Raw genomic sequence first — 25,091 nt, forward strand, 5'->3', positions numbered from 1 at the left:
GTAAATTGTATTCTTTTATTATAATTACAATTCAAACTATGCCCTACATCTCCAACTGCATCAGTCCTAGGTTTAGTTATGGATACAGGCTGACTATGTTTTCCAGGAACTAGGCATAGTTCAGATAAGTCTTTACTTACCAAATTGCCACTAGTTAAATTATTCTTTAATTTATTTGCATAAGAGTCCTTATTGTCCAAATTTAATACAATATCCGTGATGGCTTCCGATTGGTTTTTAATAGCTGCTTTAAGCATCTCATTTTCATTAGTCAATCTACCAAGCTCAGAAGTTATAGCCTTCTGATTGTTTGTAATACTTAAAATTTCATCGGTTAATATTCGAATTTGACTTGAACAAGTCAAACTTTCGTCATTAGTACTATGGTGATTAACCTCCAAAGCAGCTTCACTATTGATTGTACAAGTTGCTGACTCCATAACCTCTCGGCACTTTTGGCATACGAACACTGCTTTGCCTAATAACTTCAAGAAGAGTGTAAATTCTTCGTCGGATATATCAACACAAGCTATATGGTACCACGATTTACAAACTCCATAACAAAATATAGATTTATTACTTTTTGTAACGTTTTTAGAGCACGAACGACACTTCGTTTGATTTTTACCGCCGGCCATCTTTAAAGGAATCAAGCAGATGCCCCGGGATTTTCATAGCATCAAGCAGATGCCCCTGGGTTTTCATACCATGGGGTTTGGTAGCATCAAGCTGATCCTCCTGGGTTATGGTGGTATCAAGCTGATGTCCCTGGGTTTTGGTGGAATCAAGCTTATGCCCCTGGGGTTTCATGGCATCAAGCAAATGCCCCTGGGTTTTGGTAGTATCAAGCTGTTACCCCTAGGTTTTGGTAGCATCAAGCTGATACCCCTGGGTTTTCATGGCATCATGCAGATACCCCTAGGTTTTAGTAGTATCAAGCTAATGCCCTGGGTTTTCATGGCATCATGCAGATACCCCTGGGTTTTGGTAGTATCAAGCTATTACCCCTAGGTTTTGGTAGCATCAAGCTGATATCCCTGGGTTTTCATGGCATCATGCAGATACCCCTAGGTTTTAGTAGTATGAAGGTGATACTGCTGGGTTTTGGTAGCATCAAGCTGATGCCATTGGGTTTTGGTGGCATCAATATGATGCCCCTGGGATTTCATGGCATCATACAGATACCCCTAGGTTTTAGTAGTATCAAGGTGTTACTGCTGGGTATTGGTAGCATCAAGCTGATGCCATTGGGTTTTGGTGGCGCCCCTGGGATTTCATGGCATCAAGATGGTGCCCCAGGGGTTTCATGGCATCATGCAGATGCCCCTGGGTTTTCATGGCATCAAGCAGATGCCCATTCGGTTTTCATGGCATGGGTTGTAGTAGTAACAAGCTGATGCCTCTGTGTCTTGGTAGCATCAAGCTGATGCTCCTGGATTTTTGTAGCATCAAGCAGATGTCCTTGGGTTTTGGAAGCATCAACCTGGTCTTTGGATTTATGTGGCATCAAGATGATGCCCCTGGGTTTTGGTAGCATCAATATGATGCTCCTGGGTTTTCATGACATTAAGCAGATGCCCCTGGGTTATCATGGCATCAAGCAGATGCCCCTGGGTTTTGGTAGCATCAACATGATGACCATGGGTTTTTATAGCATCAAGCAGATGCCACTGGGTTTTGGTGGTATCAAGCTGTTACCCCTGGGTTTTGGTATCATTAAGCTGATGTCCCTGGGTTTTGGTAGCATCAATATGATGCCCCTGGGTTTTCATGACATTAAGCAGATGCCCCTGGGTTATCATGGCATCAAGCTGATGGCCCTGGGTTTTTGTAGCATCAATATGGTGCCTCTGGGTTTTCATGGCATCATGCAGATACCCCTGGGTTTTCATAACATCATGCAGATACCCCTAGGTTTTAGCATAATCAAGCTGTTACTGCTGGGTTTTGATGGCATCAAGATGATGCCCCTTGGGTTTCATGACATCAACCTGATGTCCTTGGGTTTTGGTAGCATCAACCTGATGTCTCTGGATTTTCGTGGCATCAAAATATTGCCCCTGGGTTTTAGTAGTATCAAGCTGATGCCCCTATTGTTTTGTAGCATCAACCTGACGTCCCTGGATTTACATGGCATTAAGATAATGCCCCTGGGTTTTCATGGCATCAAGCAGATGCCCCTTGGGTTTTCATGGCATGGGTTGTGGTAGTATCAACCTGATGTCCCTGGGTTTGGTAGCATCAAGATGGGTTTTGGTATCATCAAGCTGATGCCTCTGGGTTTCATGGTTACAATCAGATGCCTCTGGGTTTTGGTAGTATCAAGTTGATGTCCCTAGGTTTTGGTAGCATCAAGCTGATGCCCCTGGGTTTTCATGGCATCTAGCAGATGATTCTGGGCTTTGGTAGATTCAAGCTGATGCCCCTGGGTTTTGGTAGCATCAAAGTGATGCTCCTTGGTTTTGGTAGCATCAAGCTGATGCCCTGGGTTTTGGTAGCTTAAAGCTGATGCCCCTGAGTTTTGGTAGTATTAAGCAGATGCCCCATTAGTAACATTGCTATTCAGAGTTTCATTTCCAATAAAAAGCAGACAAGCCAAAAATTGTTACTTACATGGACTACTTTATGCTGAAATAAAAAGACTTTCTAGACATATTCCGATGGCAATTATTATTCAAACCATGTATTACTCGAGGCAGATGTTTGAAAATAGACCAAACTCGTTAAAATCATATCATGGTAGGAGACCGAGGAAATTTTTCTAAGATACTCCATTGTGGTTTATCTCCTGATAATTGAAACTAATTAAAACCTACCTGTTTGGATTAAGAAAATTTCAGATGAACCTAAAAGATTGAATTATAATGTAAAATATACATATCTCAGAGTTTATGGTGTGTTATAACTCTACCTTCTTCAGTATAAGTAGTTCTGTCTAGTATTCTGTTACAACGGCTGACTACCAACCATTCTCACTATTTAAATCCAGACATTCATAAAAGTGGCTATGACAATATTCTCCAAGTTAGTTTTTTCAGCTTTAATCTTATAAATAAAAATGAATCGTTAAATAATTTGGTAAGCACTAATCTCAAGAACGGCTGGACCAGGCTAGGCTGGATGTCCATTGAAATCCAAGAAAGGTTTTTAAGAAGTAAAATATAAGAAAAATTAACTGCAATATTTTGAAATTCAGAAAGAATGTAGTTTTCATGTTTCATAATCCAAATTAAACTGGCACTAAACAGTTGTTCACACCTTCAGTTTTATGTCGACAAATTGGCTGAAAAATCTGTTTATATTTAAATTTGATCAAATATTAAGTAAACAGTGCTTGATCAGTAGTGTAATGCAGATAGTAAATTAATGTTAATATCAAAATTTTACTCCAGATCGTGCCAGTGATATATTGAAATAACCGAATGCATTTTATATATTATTTAAACACTGTTATAAAACCAACCTTAATATACTGAATAAAGTCACGAATGTTTTCACATACGTTACTGGTGGGCTTCCTTGACATTGTGATATGGCATTTTAACAGTGGATTATGGGAAAACAGAGAAATTAATACTAACATGCCTCAACGTAACAAAAACGTTTATTTTGAAATGTTGCGTAATTGTTGAAATGTTCTCCTTTATATCGAAAGTACATAGGAAGTAGGTAGTACTTCCCCCTAGGCCGTAATAGGCTTCTCAGTCCTACGTATGTTTGTATGTAATTTTCTTCATCAGGACAAAAAGCCAAACCCAACTATGTCCCTGGAAATATTTGAGGCAGAAAGTATATTACAGGAGCCCATAGTAGATGATTTTGACCAAAGTAGATTTCCAAGAACTGTATAATCGAACTATATAGTATTTTGATCGAGGCAATACGGCAAGCTAAATTGTGACATAGTAAGTGAATTTAAACTGTCTGCAGTAGGAACTTTTCAATCGAAGTAGGGTTCTCGGCCCTATACGTAAGTTTCTTTGACAGGACTAGGCCAACTCTAATATGGTACTGGAAATATCTTAGACCTGAAATATGTGATAAAGGCTAGAAATAGATGCTTTTTGACCGAAGTAACTTTCAAGACCTGTGTATTGTATTTTCTTGATCGGGGTAACAATGCAGGCTCAGCTGTGACATTGGAAATATAATTAATTTGAACCAGAAATGCTCTTCCACGTGCAAAACATGATATATTAACTAAATTAAACTCTGATACTATTTATCATAAACTTAAATAATATCTACTTGATGTATACCTACTAACATTTTAAAATTTTCATAGAACTCCATCATATTACATCATAAGTGCTTTTACTAAGTAATATAAGGACTTCGGTTCTAAAGATTGCATTTGAAGCTGCGGGTAACAGCTAGTAAACAATAAAAATGTATATTCATTTTTAATCTTACATTATTTACAGAAATAAAACCAATATTATTTACTTAGGGTGAGCAATAAAATAATCAATCCACACTATTACAATTTTTGTTTCTGATTACTACGTTTATAAAAATTGTAAGTATATATTATAACCTCTTGTTAATAAATAAAAGTTCCATTTAATATTTAATTTTACAAATTAACTTTATATAAATGCATAATGATATGCACAACTTGTATAACTTATACATTAAAACTGTAATGACTAAGGGGTTTTGTACAGAATGTTAACTGTCTGTGTAAAAAATTCCTATGTCACAATAAATCATATTGAAACGAGTCTTCAAAATACATTTATCGGTTTAAATTATAGCAGCACATTTCATGGCATAAAAGAACCAAACTCGTAAGCTTTATGCTCACTGATCTTCTTGAAAATGTGACAATAAATTGCTGTAGACAGAGGGTTGATCCTATCAGTGGACCTCTTGTAATCAAGTTGAAATTCAACAGAGCGAAACTTTGTTGCAGACAAGTGTTCACAAATGTGCAGAAACTTTTAATTGGATGGAACATGAACTCTGCAGTATAACCCTTTGGTGTCAAGTGCTTCTGTGTCCGGAGATGAGGAAGCGAAGAACTCTCGTTGAAATTACTGTGATTACAGTAAACAATGCGAGAGTGAATTCAACCACTCACAAGTACGATTGAAGTGTTTTTTTATGATCAAGATGCATCTTTATTTTGAAGCCATAAAATAATCGCACAAAAAATTAAGCTTTATTATTTTATTTATTTATTTTAAGGATGACCCCTTAAATTTCAATAAGTGAATTATTACAATTTTACAAAGCCTTATTAGATATGCAATGACACTTTCACCATCACATTCACATCACAATACACAGAACGCATACTCGACTGTGGAAACAATACCGTCACAATGAAATAGTTTATAAATGTGATGTTTTACTCACTTTCTGGCTGTTTTCGTGTGAATTCTCTGCTTCATTCTAAAACAAAATGGCGAGTTATTAAATGACCCTGTAATTAAAAAGTGCTGATAACAGACCCTCTAAAATTACATATAGGACCATTTTTTGATAATGTACAAGCATAAAAAAATTTTAAATGTGGTTTATTTACAAACAATATTTTTGAAACATTATCATAAACCTCTCGAATTTTTTTATATATGCTCCACCAGATAAAAAAATCATATTTTATACTGTGGTAATAATATATGTATTCAAAACAAATTTTAATACATAAGTTATAGCAAAATACTGCAAGAACTCCATTTTAATAACCTAATTAAAATACCCTGCTAATAGTTAGCATGATATTATTAATATACACCTTATATAAAACATTTATAATTATGGTAGATTAACTTGATTACAATAGAACAACTCACTCGATAAATAAAGGGAATAGTTCACTAATATTTTAGAATGTTTAAAACATTATTACTGGATTTCTTATTGAATATCCTACTATCATGGCCATATTTATTCATTTGTTTTTCAAAACTCGTATTTTTGGTGTTTTTAATATTAGAAATTCCCAGTCTATAATATTCTATTTATGCTATATAAATTTTGTTTATTTTACTCTACAGTGAATTACAAAGTAATACATTGTAAATTCATTAGTTTAACACCGTTACTGATATAAGAATCAAAATTATCACCACCACAATGAGTCAAGAAATCAACAAACTGTGGTTTACCTCCTGCATAACCCTACTGAGCCGCAGCAGTAGGGCCTTGATGTTGATGACATCCTGGTACATTGACTGGTATGTCCCACGATTCACCCGAATTCCAGAGTCCTCACTGATATCCTCACCTGGTGAGCTGGTACCCTAAAATCAGACGAGACGGTATAAACACTGTTCACTAAAATCTGAACTGAATACATAATATACTTTGATTCCAAAAATTATTGTTTGGGAGTTTTTCAACTTTTCTTAACTACAACTCCTAAGAATGAATGAATTTTGATTTTATACAACCTTACCTCTACTTTATAAATTTTATACAACATTACCTCTACTTTATAAATTTTATACAACTTTCCCTCTACTTTATAAATTTTATACAACCTTACCTATACTTTATAAATTTTATACAACCTTACCTCTACTTTATAAATTTTATACAACCTTACCTCTACTTTATAAATTTTATACAACCTTCCCTCTACTTTATAAATTTTATACAACCTTACCTCTACTTTATAAATTTTATACAACCTTACCTCTACTTTATAAATTTTATACAACCTTCCCTCTACTTTATAAATTTTATTGAATAGAGATATAATGTTACATGCGACACTCACTTGTCTGGACGAGCGCAGAGGGCTGGAGAGCGCAGAGCCTGAGCGCAGGCGAGGGGTGTCCAGAGACCGTGGCGAGTCTGCTCCACTGCCACTGCTGCCAACACGAGGCCGTAACTGACGTGTCGCTCGGACCCCATTCATAAGCCTGCAACATAGTAAAGGTGTTAACACTTTCAGGACAAAAGAGATTGCACGAAAGCCATTAATTGCACTTGCTTTTCTTCACAAAAACCTGTCACAAGTTTAAATAACTGTCTCTCAGAATATACTAATTTTAAAAATATGCATATAAAAAACAACTAAATTAAAAGCTAACGTAAAATTGTACAATGCAATCTGACATAAACGTAGGAGCTCGCAAAGTGCCTCATGTACTTTTTTATTTATATGAACAAAAAATGGAATCTGATTTCATTATAAGTGCCTGTATTTTAATAATTTTACATGTTCATCTCAGGAATTACTGATAAACTGGGTTCAAAGTAGGTAAAAAGCTAACAGATGTCAGGGTCATGTGAATACAAATGAATGAATGATTAATGTTTATTACAGCAGCACACACACACACGCGCAAGTGCACACACACACATGTGCACGTGCACAAGCACATACACATATGTTGTAATACAATAGAATATAATAATACTGGAAACATTCTCATAAGAAGAGACAAGACCTGTCAAAGTGATAATATTGTTTACTACAAAAGTATTCCCAAATTCTGTAAAATGAAGCAGGAAACTGCTAAAGTTGCTTTCTTTCGTTAAAAGAGATAGGTGAAATCACTTTTCTATCTGTATTTTATAACATAATTTTTGTTTACTTGTAAACATTTAATTTGAGAGTCAATTATTGGGAATTTACTAAAAAGTTTTGCTAAGTGCGAAATACTACTTGAAGATTGTTGCACAATTGAGTAATGACAACTCAATTCAACAATTGAGTTTCCCTGATACAGAAAAGGACCTGGCGAATAGTGGACACTGGAGAGTAAAGGTGCCAATAACAGAACTGAATGTTTTCACTGGTTGAAGATTGTTGCACAAATGAATAGTGCTAGCTCAATAAGAACCTGGTGGCTGACGGAGACTGGGCAGTACTGGTGTTGGTACCCGTCCTGAGAGCAGCCAGACGCCTGGTAGCTAGGACCGGCGAGCTAGAGCCAGAACTGCCGGGGGATGAAGACTCATAGCAGTCCTGGTGTCGCTGTTTGTTCTTGCCGGGGCGAGGCCGAGACATGCCTTCACACACGCACATCACCACACTAACTGTCACGTTACACTAAACGCGGTCTGCTCTAACGTAACGTGAGTTCACTAAATATATTGTTTTACATTTAGAGTCTAAGCAGGTTTATTTCACTTTAAAGGTGTAGAAAATGAACATGGAATAGGCCCTGTGGTTTCACAAATTTTCCGACATTATATTGCAAATAAATATGATCATTCGTTTATCAACAGACTTATTACCTAACTTAACTTCTTTTAATATCAATTAGAAGAGCCTGTTAAATTTAATCAAATGTTCTGTGTAAATATTGTAATAAGACATTAGGACCATTTTTATGTTTCATTAATTTTAAATTTTTTACATTTATAGAGTGAAAACATGACAAAAGTAACAACATTTCTTATTTCAACATAATGGCAACCAGGCAAACCAATTAATATATATATATAATAGAATTTTTTATAAATGGGAATAGCTGAATTTAATTTCAATGACATTGAATCACCAAAAGTACTTGCTCCACCAGGACTCGAACCCGGATCTCTCACTTCCCGGGTGAGTGTGCTACCAATACACCGCAGAGCCTTTCCTTTTTACGATTCAATTATATATTACGCAGCCATTTCTGTCACATATGCGTTTAAATAACCAAACTAACATATTATCCCAAGACCCAGTACCCAAGTACCTGTCAAATGACTTTTAATTACATTAATTAAATTTGTATAAATGACAATGGCTGAATTTAATTTCAATGACATTGAATCACCAAAAGTACTTGCTCCACCAGGACTCGAACCCGGATCTCTCACTTCCCGGGTGAGTGTGCTACCAATACACCGCAGAGCCTTTCCTTTTTACGATTCAATTATATATTACGCAGCCGTTTCTGTCACATATGCGTTTAAATAACCAAACTAACATATTATCCCAAGACTCAGTACCCAAGTACCTGTCAAATGACTTTTAATTACCGTACATTAATTAAATTTGTATAAATGACAATAGATGAATTTAATTTCAATAAATTTAATATTGAATCACAAAAATTGTATAGTTGAAATTACATACAGTATATATATAGTTTCTTAGGGAGAAAGTAGCAAACTCCAATTTTGCATTGGAAATAAGTTAAAGTAAATTTTAATTAGAACTGCAAAACCTGAAATAAGAATTACAATTTTGCTTAACCTCTGGTCTTCTTAATCATGAACACTGAAAGATAGGTACCTGATGGGTGATATATGACAAATTGCATTTTTTTAAATATAGGACCCTATCGTATTACTTTACAAGTGTTTTCACATTTCAAAGGGAAAACTAATTTCGCAGTTCCTCTAAATTGGTCTAAAATATTTCAAGTGTTACTGGTATCAAATACACGGTATGTTACATAGAAATTGAGGGCAAAGCCACTATGTGCTAGTAATTGTATGAGATAAACCTATACTTCATATGTCTATCATTCATTTCTGATCATGTTAAATAAGTTGCCAACAATGAAAGAGAAGCAACCAGTGTCAAGATACTGCTGCTCAGAGTTATATAAACTTAAGGGTTGTGGTCAGGTAAACCCTCACTCCTAATTGTGGGTATCAACACTCCTATGGGGGTGTATAATTTTTTATCCATATATTTCACTTTTGGTCACCGTTGTTTCCTTTTATGCCAAAATGTAAATTTGAGAGTTAAAAATATTTAATATTTATTGGTTTATGACAATTTCATATAAAAATTGCAAAAAATTGATGATGATACAAATCTGCAGACACACTTTCAATTCACAACGAATTCTAACCGCAATTAATAGCAGTGTTAAATAATGAACGATTGATTACATACAAATTCCTAAGTGATGATATATTTTAACAACAATTAATAGTTGTGTAAAACAAACAACGATTGCATACACACTCTTAAGTGATGATAAATTCTAACATCAATTAATAGATGTGTAAAACCAACAACGATTGCATATACAATCCTAAGTGACTATGAATTCTAACAGCAATTAATAGGTGTGTAAAACCAACAACGATTGCATATACACTCCTAAGTGACTATGAATTCTAACTGCAATTAATAGGTGTGTAAAACCAACAACGATTGCATATACACTCCTAAGTGACTATGAATTCTAATTGCAATTAATAGGTGTGTAAAACCAACAACGATTGCATATACACTCCTAAGTGACTATGAATTCTAACTGCAATTAATAGGTGTGAAAAACCAACAACGATTGCATATACACTCCTAAGTGACTATGAATTCTAACTGCAATTAATAGGTGTGAAAAACCAACAACGATTGCATATACACTCCTAAGTGACTATGAATTCTAACTGCAATTAATAGGTGTGTAAAACCAACAACGATTGCATATACACTCCTAAGTGACTATGAATTCTAACTGCAATTAATAGGTGTGTAAAACCAACAACGATTGCATATACACTCCTAAGTGACTATGAATTCTAACCGCGTAATCAATAGCTGTGTAAAACAATATTACACAGACTGTGACAGAGCCGCCTGCTGTGCTGTTGTGTACAGGCCAGCCATGCGTGCCACACTCAACAATTACAGGCACACTCCTACTTTATCACCCCATCGGTTTTTTGCTTACGCCTTGCCGTTGGCCCAGATTCAACCCAATAAACCCCGACCACGCCGCAATAAATACGTTTACGACTTCTCTACTCTGCCGCACTTCCGTTTACCGCCACAGCGTTATGGTATGTATGTTTGAACGCGTTTATATAGGGTGGGCAGAGCAAACGCGCTCAACAGTTGTTATCATTCGAAACGATAACAACATACTGACGTTCATACCTAAGTAATTTACGGCCATATTTTCCTTTCCCGTAGTGTGTCTGCACATATAATATGTATATGTGTGTGTATATATATATATATATATATATATATATATATATATATATATATATACATACATATATATACATTCGTTATACTAGAATGAGCGATTACCTAATTCAAATTATTACGCGAAGGTATTACTTATTTGAATTACTAATTTAATTATGTAAGTACAAACGGGTTCGAACTAATAAAAGAAATAAAAATCCTTAACAAAATCAAAAGAAATTATTACAGGCGAAGTGAAATTTTGTAAATATTATTAGTAACACAATATCGAATGGCGTTAATTTATTTTTGTTATTCGGTGCTGACGACCTCGAAGTATCTGCATATTGTAACCAACAGATATTGTAACAATATGCAGATAATATTGTAACCAGAGGACCTGTTGTTGTTATAACACAGTCAGGTGAAGGCACTGAACACAGCGGAGAGGTACGGCACTGTCCCCGGGTACACACTCACGACACCGGGCACCGGGCCCTCACCAGTTGCGGCCCCCACTGTGGCTCTCGACTGGGATCGAACCGGAGCCGTGCGCCTGCGCTACAACCCTCCCCCTCACACACTGGCACGAGAGACCCCCCCACCACCGTGCTGGAGGTGAGAGGTGCTGTGATAACATTATCACACGCCCGTCGTTCCGATAACGTTAATTGTGATAATATTATCACTGTGAATCAGGAAGAGGTGATTACGTCATTTAGGACTCACGTATGGCTTGTATGCATACTGTCGCACACTTTCAGTAAGTCTATTGATATACGTATTTGGAACATTCTAAGAGATAATAGTGTTTAAGATTAGCATAAGGATAGACCATAGCAATAATAATATACTGCACAATTCTCCTACAGAAAACCCAATTTATCCCCTCCCTCAAACTTAAGATAGGCAAAAGCATTTGCCATGTCTAATAATGTATAAAAATGTTAAATAAGCTGCCTAAAGAAGTGCTTAATCTTACTTTTAAACAATTTAAAATAAAACTCCAAAATTGGCTAATAAGTAATCTTTTTTATCATGTAAAAGAATTTCTTGACTTTCCTGCTGCTGAAATCTGTAAGTAATTAACCTAAGGTTTTCACTTCTCTCACTGCCTGTACATTGTTATTTAGTTCTAATTTACCAAATAATTAAGGTTGTTTTCGTAAATTTCAACCACAAAACTTTCATATTTTGTGTACTTTTAATCTCAATTTTATAGTTCCTTTGACAATTGTGAACAACGTGCTTCCTGTTTTTTTTTTACTACCTCATGCATGTAAATCTGTGCCTTATGGGTAATAAAGACTGATTCTTGATTGTAAATGGTAAACAACGAGTTTAACTGTTATTATCGAGTATCACACTAACGGACTAGTTTACCGCCTTTTTGTCTTTAAATAAACTTATAATGTTTTGAAACAGCTATACATTAGAAGTTATTCAAAAGTTATTAGAAAAAGGAAATTTCATTCTTCCTTCTAAGCACACTTTGCAATAGACATAATGTTTGTGCAAATTATAATGTTAAAATTTTCGTTTTAAAATCTCATTTATGGCTGATAGCATACCGAACAACGGTGTATGGCTCTAGCCAACTACTAGTTCGAGGTAGGAGTGAAGGAAGGGAGGATATGTGGTAACGGCGTTATTACAGCATCCGGGAAATCCCTCCCTTAAACTCTTGTTCGTACTACCAAATTTATTTTGACTCCATTTGTGAAGCCGATAGCCAATTTGCAATATTTAATAAGAATGAAATTGATTGTCAGTTCCGATAGTTTTAGTGACCGCCAGTCGTAGGTGGTTAGTAGACGAGTGAAGACGTGTTGTGACCTGCATTCCGTAGTTCAGTTTTAATGATTAGTGTTTTGTATAGTTTTTTTTTTTTAAGTGCATGTTTATAGAGTTAGTGAAGTTGACAAACAACATGTAGGTTGTGATTCCTGACTTAGGCGTGCCACAACGCTTTGGTAAGATTTGTTTATTTTAATCTAGTTTGTAATTACGTATTAGGTTAGTTCTTTACCTGAAGAAGAGATCAGATTGCAGATCTCGAAACGTAGTGTTACTGATTTCTTGTTTCACTGAACGATGGCAAATGTCCGGAAAAATCCTGTTTCCTTCATATTCCAATCGTCCCTTGTTTTGTTAGGCCTACCTATAGCATAATATACATAGGTAGGCGATCGTATTACTAAATTGTTTATTTTTATTGACATGTTTACAGCATATTGGGGGACCTTCATTAGTATTTTATCAGAGAATTACATAAATTCCAATGAAAATCAGTTGAATAATAGAAACGAATTTTAAATCGACCAACAGAATAATTAGTTTTTGGATACAATCTATATGCTCGTATTGGTGATGACTTTAAGGTTATAGCCATACAACATTAAATTTTGTTCATTAACACTACTCTTTGTGTATATAACTCGATACAATACACGTTTTAAAATAAACTGCACATTTTTATACAGGAAAAAGATTTGCCTACTTATAGAACGGTAGTGTCTATGATCATCCAGCTCAATAATTAATTCTAAGATATGTGTTGCAGTGGGCCTAACATCTTGCACGCACGATTACGTGACGCGGGCAGAGCGTGTGTGAAGCGACACACATCAACATACAATAGAACTGTTCTTTATGAGAACTGTAGATTTGAACATAATTCTCAAATGCTCACCACCTGACTTTACTGTACGACGAATCTTCATGTAAAAATAAATACAATATACGAATAGAATAGAAATGAATTTAATTAAAACATCTGATTATCGCTGCGTTTTATTGACACTATTATAAAAATCTTCCACATTATGCATAATTTGGCACCCATTCATTTTACACAGAACTTTATGTTTATAGAAGCGGCTACAAAAAATACTTTACTTCGGGTTACTTGTTTTCTATAAATACAATCTCCTCTTCAGTACCGATGATGAAGTAATCATGTCAACAGATCAGCTTCAACGGAGTCACAGTAGTCACAGTACGGTTTTGAATAAAGTTCGTCTAGAATAAACCAATAATAATAATAATAATAAAGGACCGCAAACTTTTCCCTTTTTGCCGTCATCTTGTTTATGACGTGATGATAGCCATTTAATATTGGTCTGTGGGCAGTTCTCTCTGGTTGGTTGTTCAGTGCAAACGTACTGTGATCTGTATTGTTTAGTTCAATTTTAATACTGTGTTGGTTTTTGCACTTACATGTTATTGGTTATTGTGATTCCCGACTTAGGCTTATCACAACGCTTACATGTGATATGTTTATGTGTTAGATTAGTTAACCACCTGAAGAAGAGATCAAATTACAGATCTTGAAACGTAGTGTTACCCCTGTTTCCTTCATAGTCCTCCCGTCGTCAAAAACAAACTTTAAACATAGAATCATTATATAGTTTGAAGTAATCATTTTTTCATTTTTAACTCCACCCATACGAAATATATGTCTAAAACACGAAGTAAATACAATTAACTTGTGTTTAATCTTCAACTCTCAGTAAAATGTACACACATTTCAGATAATTAATTAATACTTTATTAGAATTATTGACAGAATATTAAAAACGTACTTAAGAATTGAATAGGAAAAACGTCCCTATACGTTAGTCTTGGTTATATTCAAAATTTATGTCAATATTACGCAATTTTTACTAAGATTCATTTTTTAAACATTAAATCAATACTGCAAGCTTGGGGATGCACTGCTGTTGTGATGGGTCAAGGATCTCTCCCGCTGAGACTGCAACACAACAATAGTTTCCTTCACTCGACTGAGCTGCGGAAATCCTCAATCAGTGCTCAGCTATCCACGAGGCAGTCGATTTGTGACAAATTGATTTCTATCATCACATTGGTGCTCACTTGGAACCGAAAATACAGTCATGTGTACTACTAAGACTGCAACACAACAAGAGTTTCCTTCAATCGACCGAACTGCGAAAATCCTCAATCAGTGCTCCACTATCCACGAGGCAGTCGATTTGTGACAAATTGATTTCTATCATCACATTGGTGCTCACTTGGAACCGAAAATACAGTCATGTGTACTAGACTGCAACAAAACAAGAGTTTCCTTCAGTCGACCGAACTGCGAAAATCCTCAATCAGTGCTCCACTATCCACGAGGCAGTCGATTTGTGACAAATTGATTTCTATCATCACATTGGTGCTCACTTGGAACCGAAAATACAGTCATGTGTACTACTAAGACTGCAACAAAACAAGAGTTTCCTTAAGTCGACCGAACTGCGAAAATCCTCAATCAGTGCTCCACTATCCACGAGGCAGTCGATTTGTGACTAATTGATTTCTATCATCACATTGGTGCTCACTTGGAACCGAAAATACAGTCATGTGTACTACTAAGACTGCAACACAACAAGAGTTTCCTTCAATCGACCGAACTGCGAAAATCCTCAATCAGTGCTCCACTATCCACGAGGCAGTCGATTTGTGACAAATTGATTTCTAACATGACATTGGTGTTCACTTGGAACCGAAAATACAGGTGTAGCTTCCGTTGAACACACACAAGTAGGCACAAGTGTTGCACAGACTTGAGTTTTTGATATCTACTCGTTATCCCATATATTAAGAGGGGATTTAGTTTTATTCGTTCTTCAAGGTACAACACATGTATTGTGGAAAATGTAGACAAGTGCCTCGAAGCCCAGCATACATTTAACCAGATTTTTCTACTTTATACGTATCATCTTACTTTGCTTAGCATCTGACATCTACTGTACTTCAGTATTGGTTATAGTAATCAATAAAGACCGAACCAAAAGTGGTCATAATCTTTATTTGTACATAAAAAACTACATTTATAATTCGTAATTAGTTTTGGTTTAAATAAAGAACATATAATTTTCGTAGTCTATGTTGGTCGTATTGATATTGGAAAGGGGACATTGCTTGTGCGGATACACACATTCTAGAATACGCTCCGGGAAAATTATATACAGGCTCTGAAACACTGTTTACATCTACTAACATGTGTCTGTTAAAAGAACTCCGTCAACCGACAGAACACTTCCACAAATACAACTAATCGCACTTTCCCCGACTACCTGATGCTAGGAGTTTTCTATTTATTGTTACATACAGGGTGTTCAGTAAAAGTGTTCCAGTACTTTTGGATTTTGTTCTACACATAAAAATGAGCAAAAAAGTTCATATGAAGGTATGTCCTAAAACTTTTAGTTTTCCATCTATCTGTCTTTGTGTGTTTTTTTATAAAAAATGTTATCTTTTGAACCAGTAAATATAAAGTCATGAAACTTCAGAACTGCAATAATCTTTGGTAGACATTTTGAAAATAAAATATTAACAAAATCCTTTTACCCGTTCCAAAATAGCGGATGTTTAAATTATTCCATGAAAACAACTAAACACCGAAAAAAACGTCTACAGCGACAGACAACAGACAGACAATGATACAAAACGTTGACACGTATCGTACAACTCATTCTTGTATAAATATAGTTTCACGCACAATTAAAAATCTTAATATGAAACTTTTCTCGGTATATCTTGCCACATAATACATTCACATTTATGTTCATTACATTGGGTTCAATATCACTGTTTAAACAATAAAGGTGTACACACTGAGTCATTATACAATGATGTTATATATTATGTTAAGATAGTTGGCTACATGCGAATATGTCAGACGAATCTCTTATGGGTGTGTTGAGTTTGTTTGCAAATTTATTTATCCTATTATCTTGTTTCTATCATGATTATACATAAGACCAATATAAAAATAATCACCGACACTCAGTAAAATTTCACTTCTGTAAGGCATTTCTAGGGTATAATTTTTGAGACCATAAATACGAGTATGTCTCAACTGACTGAGTATTACCAAGAAAATAGTAGTCTAACTGAGATTCTTCGTGGCTGTCAATAAAATGTCTGAACTGAAGTAATTTTCAATAAAACTAGTTAAACATTAATAAAGGCAAGGTAGTATTTAGAACATAAAATACAAAATAAAATAATGTTAAAATTTACTAACCACAGGAAACATCGTCTCGCCTACTTAACTACAGAGTTAAAGCAGCAGAATCTGTTGATCGATTGTGAGCACTCTGTACGACCCGCAACGGGTGGCAAAATCAGTATCCGCTACTCAAATACAGATTTAACAAAGCAGTAAAGTCTGTTGATCGATTGTGAAACACTCTGTACGACCCGCAACGGGTGGCAAAATCAGTATCAGCTACTCAAATACAGATTTAACAAAACAGTAAAGTCTGTTGATCGATTGTGAGCACTCTGTACGACCCGCAACGGGTGGCAAAATAAGTATCAACTACGCAAATACAGATTTAACAAAGCAGTAAAGTCTGTTGATCGATTGTGAAACACTCTGTACGACCCGCAACGGGTGGCAAAATCAGTATCCGCTACTCAAATACAGATTTAACAAAGCAGCAAAGTCTGTTGATCGATTGTGAGCGCTCTGTACGACCCGCAACGGGTGGCGAAATCAGTATCAGCTACTCAATATAGATTTAACAAAGCAGCAAAGTCTGTTGATCGATTGTGAGCACTCTGTACGACCGCAACGGGTGGCAAAATCAGTATCAGCTACTCAAATACAGATTTAACAAAACAGTAAAGTCTGTTGATCGATTGTGAGCACTCTGTACGACCCGCAACGGGTGGCAAAATCAGTATCAGCTACTCAAATACAGATTTAACAAAGCAGTAAAGTCTGGTTGATCGATTGTGAAGCACTCTGTACGACCCGCAACGGGTGGCAAAATCAGTATCAGCTACTCAAATACAGATTTAACAAAACAGTAAAGTCTGTTGATCGATTGTGAACACTCTGTACGACCCGCAAAAACGGGTGGCAAAATAAGTATCAGCTACTCAAATACAGATTTAACAAAGCAGTAAAGTTGTTGATCGATTGTGAGCACTCTGTACGACCCGCAACGGGTGGCAAAATCAGTATCAGCTACTCAAATACAGATTTAACAAAGCAGTAAAGTCTGTTGATCGATTGTGAACACTCTGTACGACCCGCAACGGGTCGTGAAAAATCAGTATCAGCTACGTAAATACAGATTTAACAAAGGAGCAGTAAAGTCTGTTGATCGATTGTAGAGCACTCTGTACGACCCGCAACGGGTGGCAAAATCAGTATCAGCTACTCAAATACAGATTTAACAAAGCAGAAAATGTCTGTTGATCGATTGTGAACACTCTGTACGACCCGCAACGGGTGGCAAAATCAGTATCAGCTACTCAAATACAGATTTAACAAAGCAGTAATGTCTGTTGATCGATTGTGAGCACTCTATACGACCCGCAACGGGTGGCAAAATTAAGTATCAGCTACGCAAATACAGATTTAACAAAGCAGTAAAGTCTGTTGATCGATTGTGAGCACTCTGTACGAACCCGCAACGGGTGGCAAAAATCAGTATCCGCTACTCAAATACAGATTTAACAAAGCAGTAAAGTCTGTTGATCGATTGTGAGCACTCTGTACGACCTCGCAACGGGTGGCAAAATCAGTATCAGCTACTCAAATACAGATTTAACAAAACAGTAAAGTCTGTTGATCGATTGTGAGCACTCTATAACGACCCGCAACGGGTGGCAAAATAAGTATCCGCTACTCAAATACAGATTTAACAAAGCAGTAAAGTCTGTTGGATCGATTGTGACACTCTGTACGACCCGCAACGGGGTGGCAAAATCAGTATCAGCTACTCAAAATACAGATTTAACAAAGCAGTAAAGTCTGTTGATCGATTGTGAGCACTCTATACGACCCGCAACGGGTGGCAAAATAAGTATCCGCTACGCAAATATAGATTTAACAAAGCAGCAGAGTCTGTTGATCGATTGTGAGCACTCTGTACGACCCGCAACGGGTGGCAAAATCAGTATCAGCTACTCAAATACAGATTTAACAAAGCAGTAATGTCTGTTGATCGATTGTGAGCACTCTATACCGACCCGCAACGGGTGGCAAAATAATCAGTATCAGCTACTCAAATACAGATTTAACAAAGCAGTAAAGTCTGTTGATCGATTGTGAGCACTCTGTAACGACCCGCAACGGGTGGCACAATCAGTATCCGCTACTCAAATACAGATTTAACAAAGCAGTAAGTCTGTTGATCGATTGTGAGCACTCTGTACGACCCGCAACGGGTGGCGAAATCAGTATCCGCTACTCAAATACAGATTTAACAAAGCAGCAAAGTCTGTTGATCGATTGTGAGCACTCTGTACGACGCAACGGGTGGCAAAATCAGTTATCAGTATGGCAAAATCGATTGTGAGCACTCTGTACGACCCGCAAGGGTGGCAAAATCAGTACTACGCAAATACAGATTTAACAAAGCAGTAAAGTCTGTTGATCGATTGTGAGCACTCTGTACGACCCGCAACGGGTGGCAAAATCAGTATCAGCTACTCAAATACAGATTTAACAAAGCAGCAAAGTCTGTTGATCGATTGTGAGCACTCTGTACGACCCGCAACGGGTGGCAAAATCAGTATCAGCTACTCAAATACAGATTTAACAAAGCAGTAAAGTCTGTTGATCGATTGTGAGCACTCTGTACGACCCGCAACGGGTGGCAAAATCAGTATCAGCTACTCAAATACAGATTTAACAAAGCAGCAAAGTCTGTTGATCGATTGTGAGCACTCTGTACGACCCGCAACGGGTGGCAAAATCAGTATCCGCTACTCAAATACAGATTTAACAAAGCAGTAAAGTCTGTTGATCGATTGTGAGCACTCTGTACGACCCGCAACGGGTGGCAAAATCAGTATCCGCTACTCAAATACAGATTTAACAAAGCAGCAAAGTCTGTTGATCGATTGTGAGCACTCTGTACGACCCGCAACGGGTGGCAAAATCAGTATCAGCTACTCAAATACAGATTTAACAAAGGAGCAGAGTCTGTTGATCGATTGTGAGAACTCTGTACGACCCGGAATTTAAAGAAAAAAATATAGTGGAAAATCAACGTTAAAAAGTCAGTGACATGATTTGATTTCTCTTTTGTTTTGGTAGTGGATCCTCCCTAGCTCACTGGAAGTGTTATTTGAACACTGTTTTGAATCCTTCATAAACAAGAAAGTGAATGTATCATGTGACAAGAAATCTTGAGAATTGTTTCATCCTTTGACTGTAAATTTTGGCTGAGCGTAATTTTTGAGTCAATTACTAACTATCCTGTGTGATCGTCTGTTTGGCCGCAGGACATTATGAGCATAAAATGAGCTTTGGATTTCAGTAAAGTCTGTAACGCGACACGTGGTGTGGCGTACTCCTGCCTTGTAAAATTATAGCCCACATTTGTCAATCGTATTGTTGTATAAACCTTGTGTTTGCGAAACCAATATCAGAATTGGAACGAAATAGTCGCAGACAGCCTATCGGAAATTAAATTTGATCGTTCTGTTTGTCCCGACTCGGAGGCGACTTGGCGACCACGGAGTTTGGGGTTCGCTTCGCTCGCAATGTTGTCATTATTTGGCCACAATCGATTTAACTACCGTGTATTACGCCGCCATTACTAGGACGATCGGCCCACCACAATAATGACTACATTCGTATTACACTTTGATTGATTCCTTCCACTATATTATATAATATCAACTGTATAAATTGTCTTGAATATGGTTATTTTTTTCTGCAAGTATGGCATTATTGATGTCGCGTTCAACTTATTGCTTTTTAAGATAACTTTTCTGAGTACAGGAATAAATATAATTCATATATGTAAAATCACAGACATGCACAGAGAAGGCACTTTAGGCTATTTTGTAAACATGCTAAATGAAGACGAATGAAGATAAAATAAGAAAATGTTTACGGTACATTTGTTACAACTAAGGGATGGCATGTTTTGATTTTTTTATTTAGGAGAGATTGTATTTATTTAATTAAATATTAATTTAGAAAAATGGCATGTTTTTTATTTTTTATCCGATCAAAATTAAATTATTGTGTAGGCCTAATAAAAATAAATTTCAACGCCCAAATTTTACTGCATCACCTCAAAAGTGGGCCTACGCATTTCATAATTGGGATATCACTAGAATGCACATACGCGCGCGCACACACTCAAACTACACCTTTATAATATCGTATTACATAATCAATACAATCAAGGATTTCCTAAAAGATGCGTGTTGTATAAAAAATGATCAGATAGGTATATATCTACTTTGATCTCCTGAATATGACTCCACGAAATTTTACAAAAATAAAGAAATTCTTTTCGTGTTTTGCAATACTTTTGTGCCTCCTGTCATATAAACCAGGTACTACAATAAACCAGTAAATTGACATATTTTTGTATGTTATTCAGACTGTGAATAAAAATATAGACCAGTTAATTAATTTCACGTGTGATGTTTCCTTAATTTAAAAAGCGAAAATAATCAGTAAGTGAATTATGAGACATTTCTAGAATGTTATGAGTATAGTATCGTAACTGTGTTGTGTGCATTGCATATTTTCAGTATTTCTAAGAACCCGCCCTCAGCGTGAGAAGCGGTCGTCAAGTGAGGCGAGGAATTGCCAAATCGATAAACTATTTGAGGGAACGTCGCACAACCACGTGAGACACATTTCTGGGGTTAATTAACGTAACTTGCTGTACAGTTATATTCGATTCATTACTTCAATACCCGCACTTTTAAACATCTTATTTAACAATTACAATTATAACTGAACAAATATTAAACGTTTATATTCTTATTGATGTGTATGTATCACATACATGTTTGTATTGTCTGTCATGCTTCAGCAGACCCAAAGATTATTACCAAAAATGGAGTCGTGGATACACAGAGCAACAAGAGATGAAGTGCCAGCGAGTGGAGAAGACAGATCGCTCTGCTATTGACAATGATTCACTGTCACCCGAGAAGCTTTGCCTTTTCTCTCTAGCCTCCTAGTGTCTTCAAGTAAAACGACAAATATTTAAATACACCAAACTTAAATGGAGATTTTTTATCTACATAAAAGCAAAGAAAGTTTCTAAGCGATACTATTGCTGTAAAACCATTTTACATCACTGTTACGCGTAAAATTGACTGATCTGCTGCTGCTTGATTTATGTACATCACTCAGACATCCAGTTCGGACAATGAGCCACATCCTTGACATTTGGGGACTGCTGTGGACGGAGATGATCACGAAGAATATGCGCTTTGAGTATGTCAAAGTGATTTAGTGCTCAAAAACCCAAGGTTTTGAGGACATTCGAGGTCTAAGGCTCGATGGACTTGTGTCCCTTAGACAGACACAAAGAGGAGTTTATACGGATAGTCCCAGTAGAAATCATAAATCATCACAATTTATTAATTCGAGTTCCTCAAGGACACGCGTTGGACCCTATTATTTTCCTGTGTTCCTCACATGTTTTTTGAAACGCAGTTCTATTTTCCATGATACAACTCAAACTACATCAGCCGACTTTGCAGATCTATGTAATGAAATGGAGATAAGGTATGCATGTGGTTTCGGTCAGCTAATAACGCACCATATGCAGGATACTAACTAGTCGTATGATTCATAAGGTTCCTGGACATAATTCCAGCTGAGCACGCACCACATGCAGGATACTAACTAGTCGTATGATCCACAAGGTTTCTGGACATAATTGCAGCTAAGCACGCACCATATGCAGGATACTAACTAGTCGTATGATCCACATGGTTCCTGGACATAATTGCAGCTGAGCACGCACCACATGCAGGATACTAACTAGTCGTATGATCCACATGGTTCCTGGACATAATTGCAGCTGAGCACGCACCACATGCAGGATACTAACTAGTCGTATGATCCACATGGTTCCTGGACATAATTGCAGCTGAGCACGCACCACATGCAGGATACTAACTAGTCGTATGATCCACATGGTTCCTGGACATAATTGCAGCTGAGCACGCACCACATGCAGGATACTAACTAGTCGTATGATCCACATGGTTCCTGGACATAATTGCAGCTGAGCACGCACCACATGCAGGATACTAACTAGTCGTATGATCCACATGGTTCCTGGACATAATTGCAGCTGAGCACGCACCATATGCAGGATACTAACTAGTCGTATGATCCACAAGGTTTCTGGACATAATTGCAGCTAAGCACGCACCATATGCAGGATACTAACTAGTCGTATGATCCACATGGTTCCTGGACATAATTGCAGCTGAGCACGCACCACATGCAGGATACTAACTAGTCGTATGATCCACATGGTTCCTGGACATAATTGCAGCTGAGCACGCACCACATGCAGGATACTAACTAGTCGTATGATCCACATGGTTCCTGGACATAATTGCAGCTGAGCACGCACCACATGCAGGATACTAACTAGTCGTATGATCCACATGGTTCCTGGACATAATTGCAGCTGAGCACGCACCACATGCAGGATACTAACTAGTCGTATGATCCACATGGTTCCTGGACATAATTGCAGCTGAGCACGCACCATATGCAGGATACTAACTAGTCGTATGATCCACATGGTTCCTGGACATAATTGCAGCTGAGCACGCACCATATGCAGGATACTAACTAGTCGTATGATCCACAAGGTTTCTGGACATAATTGCAGCTAAGCACGCACCATATGCAGGATACTAACTAGTCGTATGATCCACAAGGTTTCTGGACATAATTGCAGCTGAGCACGCACCATATGCAGGATACTAACTAGTCGTATGATCCACAAGGTTTCTGGACATAATTGCAGCTAAGCACGCACCATATGCAGGATACTAACTAGTCGTATGATCCACAAGGTTTCTGGACATAATTGCAGCTAAGCACGCACCATATGCAGGATACTAACTAGTCGTATGATCCACATGGTTCCTGGACATAATTGCAGCTGAGCACGCACCACATGCAGGATACTAACTAGTCGTATGATCCACATGGTTCCTGGACATAATTGCAGCTGAGCACGCACCACATGCAGGATACTAACTAGTCGTATGATCCACAAGGTTTCTGGACATAATTGCAGCTAAGCACGCACCATATGCAGGATACTAACTAGTCGTATGATCCACAAGGTTTCTGGACATAATTGCAGCTAAGCACGCACCATATGCAGGATACTAACTAGTCGTATGATCCACATGGTTCCTGGACATAATTGCAGCTGAGCACGCACCACATGCAGGATACTAACTAGTCGTATGATCCACAAGGTTCCTGGACATAATTGCAGCTAAGCACGCACCACATGCAGGATACTAACTAGTCGTATGATCCACAAGGTTTCTGGACATAATTGCAGCTAAGCACGCACCATATGCAGGATACTAACTAGTCGTATGATCCACAAGGTTTCTGGACATAATTGCAGCTAAGCACGCACCATATGCAGGATACTAACTAGTCGTATGATCCACAAGGTTTCTGGACATAATTGCAGCTAAGCACGCACCATATGCAGGATACTAACTAGTCGTATGATCCGCAGGTTCTTGGACATAATTCCAGCTAAGCACGCACCACATGCAGGATACTAACTAGTCGTATGATCCACATGGTTTCCTGGACATAATTACAGCTAAGCACGCACTATATGCAGGATACTAACTAGTCGTATGATTCACAAGGTTCCTGGACATAATTGCACCTTGTGTCGGGTGCATCATCTTGTATGCCCTTTGGAAAGGACACGGACTAGTTGCACTCGCTTGTTTGTAGTCTCAGAGATAACAGCTCGTTATGCCAGGTACAATGTATTTAGTGCCCTTTGCATGACAACCTCGTCCCTTACTGTAAACACCATACATGACGAGTATGTTGCCAACCGGTGTCGTTGTCTGACGCAGTTTAAACCGATACCATAGATTTTTTGTTTGGAAACTATTTTTTTGTGTTAAGTCGATAAATAACATTCCTCGTGAAACTACAGACATCTAAAGTATGAAATTTAGGCTATTTTACAAACAAGCCAAAATAAAAGTGACTGTAAATGAAAAAGTTAAATAAGTAGACTACAGTGACCTCTCTTCATGAGATACAGCTTCGGGTAGTGACATTTGTCATTGCCTTTTAGCCTATGAGTTAATGAAAGTATATAATTAAATATAACTACAGAAAATTATATGTTTCACAACATATTATCTCAACAAAATTAATGTATTATAAAAAATGTTACTTCAGGAAGCTATAACTCAAATACATAGTATACAAAGTTACATATTTATCTGT

At 37.1% G+C, this 25,091-nt stretch overlaps 1 protein-coding gene across 11 annotated transcripts in view; it reads right to left on the reverse strand.

Moving 5' to 3' along the window:
- The window catches only part of LOC124359042, a 178,143-nt gene that overhangs the window by 22,662 nt on the left and 130,390 nt on the right, over nucleotides 1-25,091 (reverse strand). For all 11 annotated transcript variants that reach the window (XR_006922096.1, XR_006922097.1, XM_046811436.1 and 8 more), the window contains 3 exons: nucleotides 6,731-6,875; nucleotides 6,117-6,251; nucleotides 5,362-5,397 (listed from right to left, as the gene is read on the reverse strand). Coding sequence is in view for 9 of the 11 variants with exons in the window: in XM_046811436.1 (XP_046667392.1) it covers nucleotides 5,362-5,397; nucleotides 6,117-6,251; nucleotides 6,731-6,875 (316 nt within the window). In the remaining 2 variants the exon portion in view is untranslated. The remainder of the gene's footprint in view (nucleotides 1-5,361; nucleotides 5,398-6,116; nucleotides 6,252-6,730; nucleotides 6,876-25,091) is intronic.

This window comes from Homalodisca vitripennis, chromosome 4, assembly GCF_021130785.1.
Source record: "Homalodisca vitripennis isolate AUS2020 chromosome 4, UT_GWSS_2.1, whole genome shotgun sequence".
In the NCBI taxonomy this organism is placed as follows: domain Eukaryota; kingdom Metazoa; phylum Arthropoda; class Insecta; order Hemiptera; family Cicadellidae; genus Homalodisca; species Homalodisca vitripennis.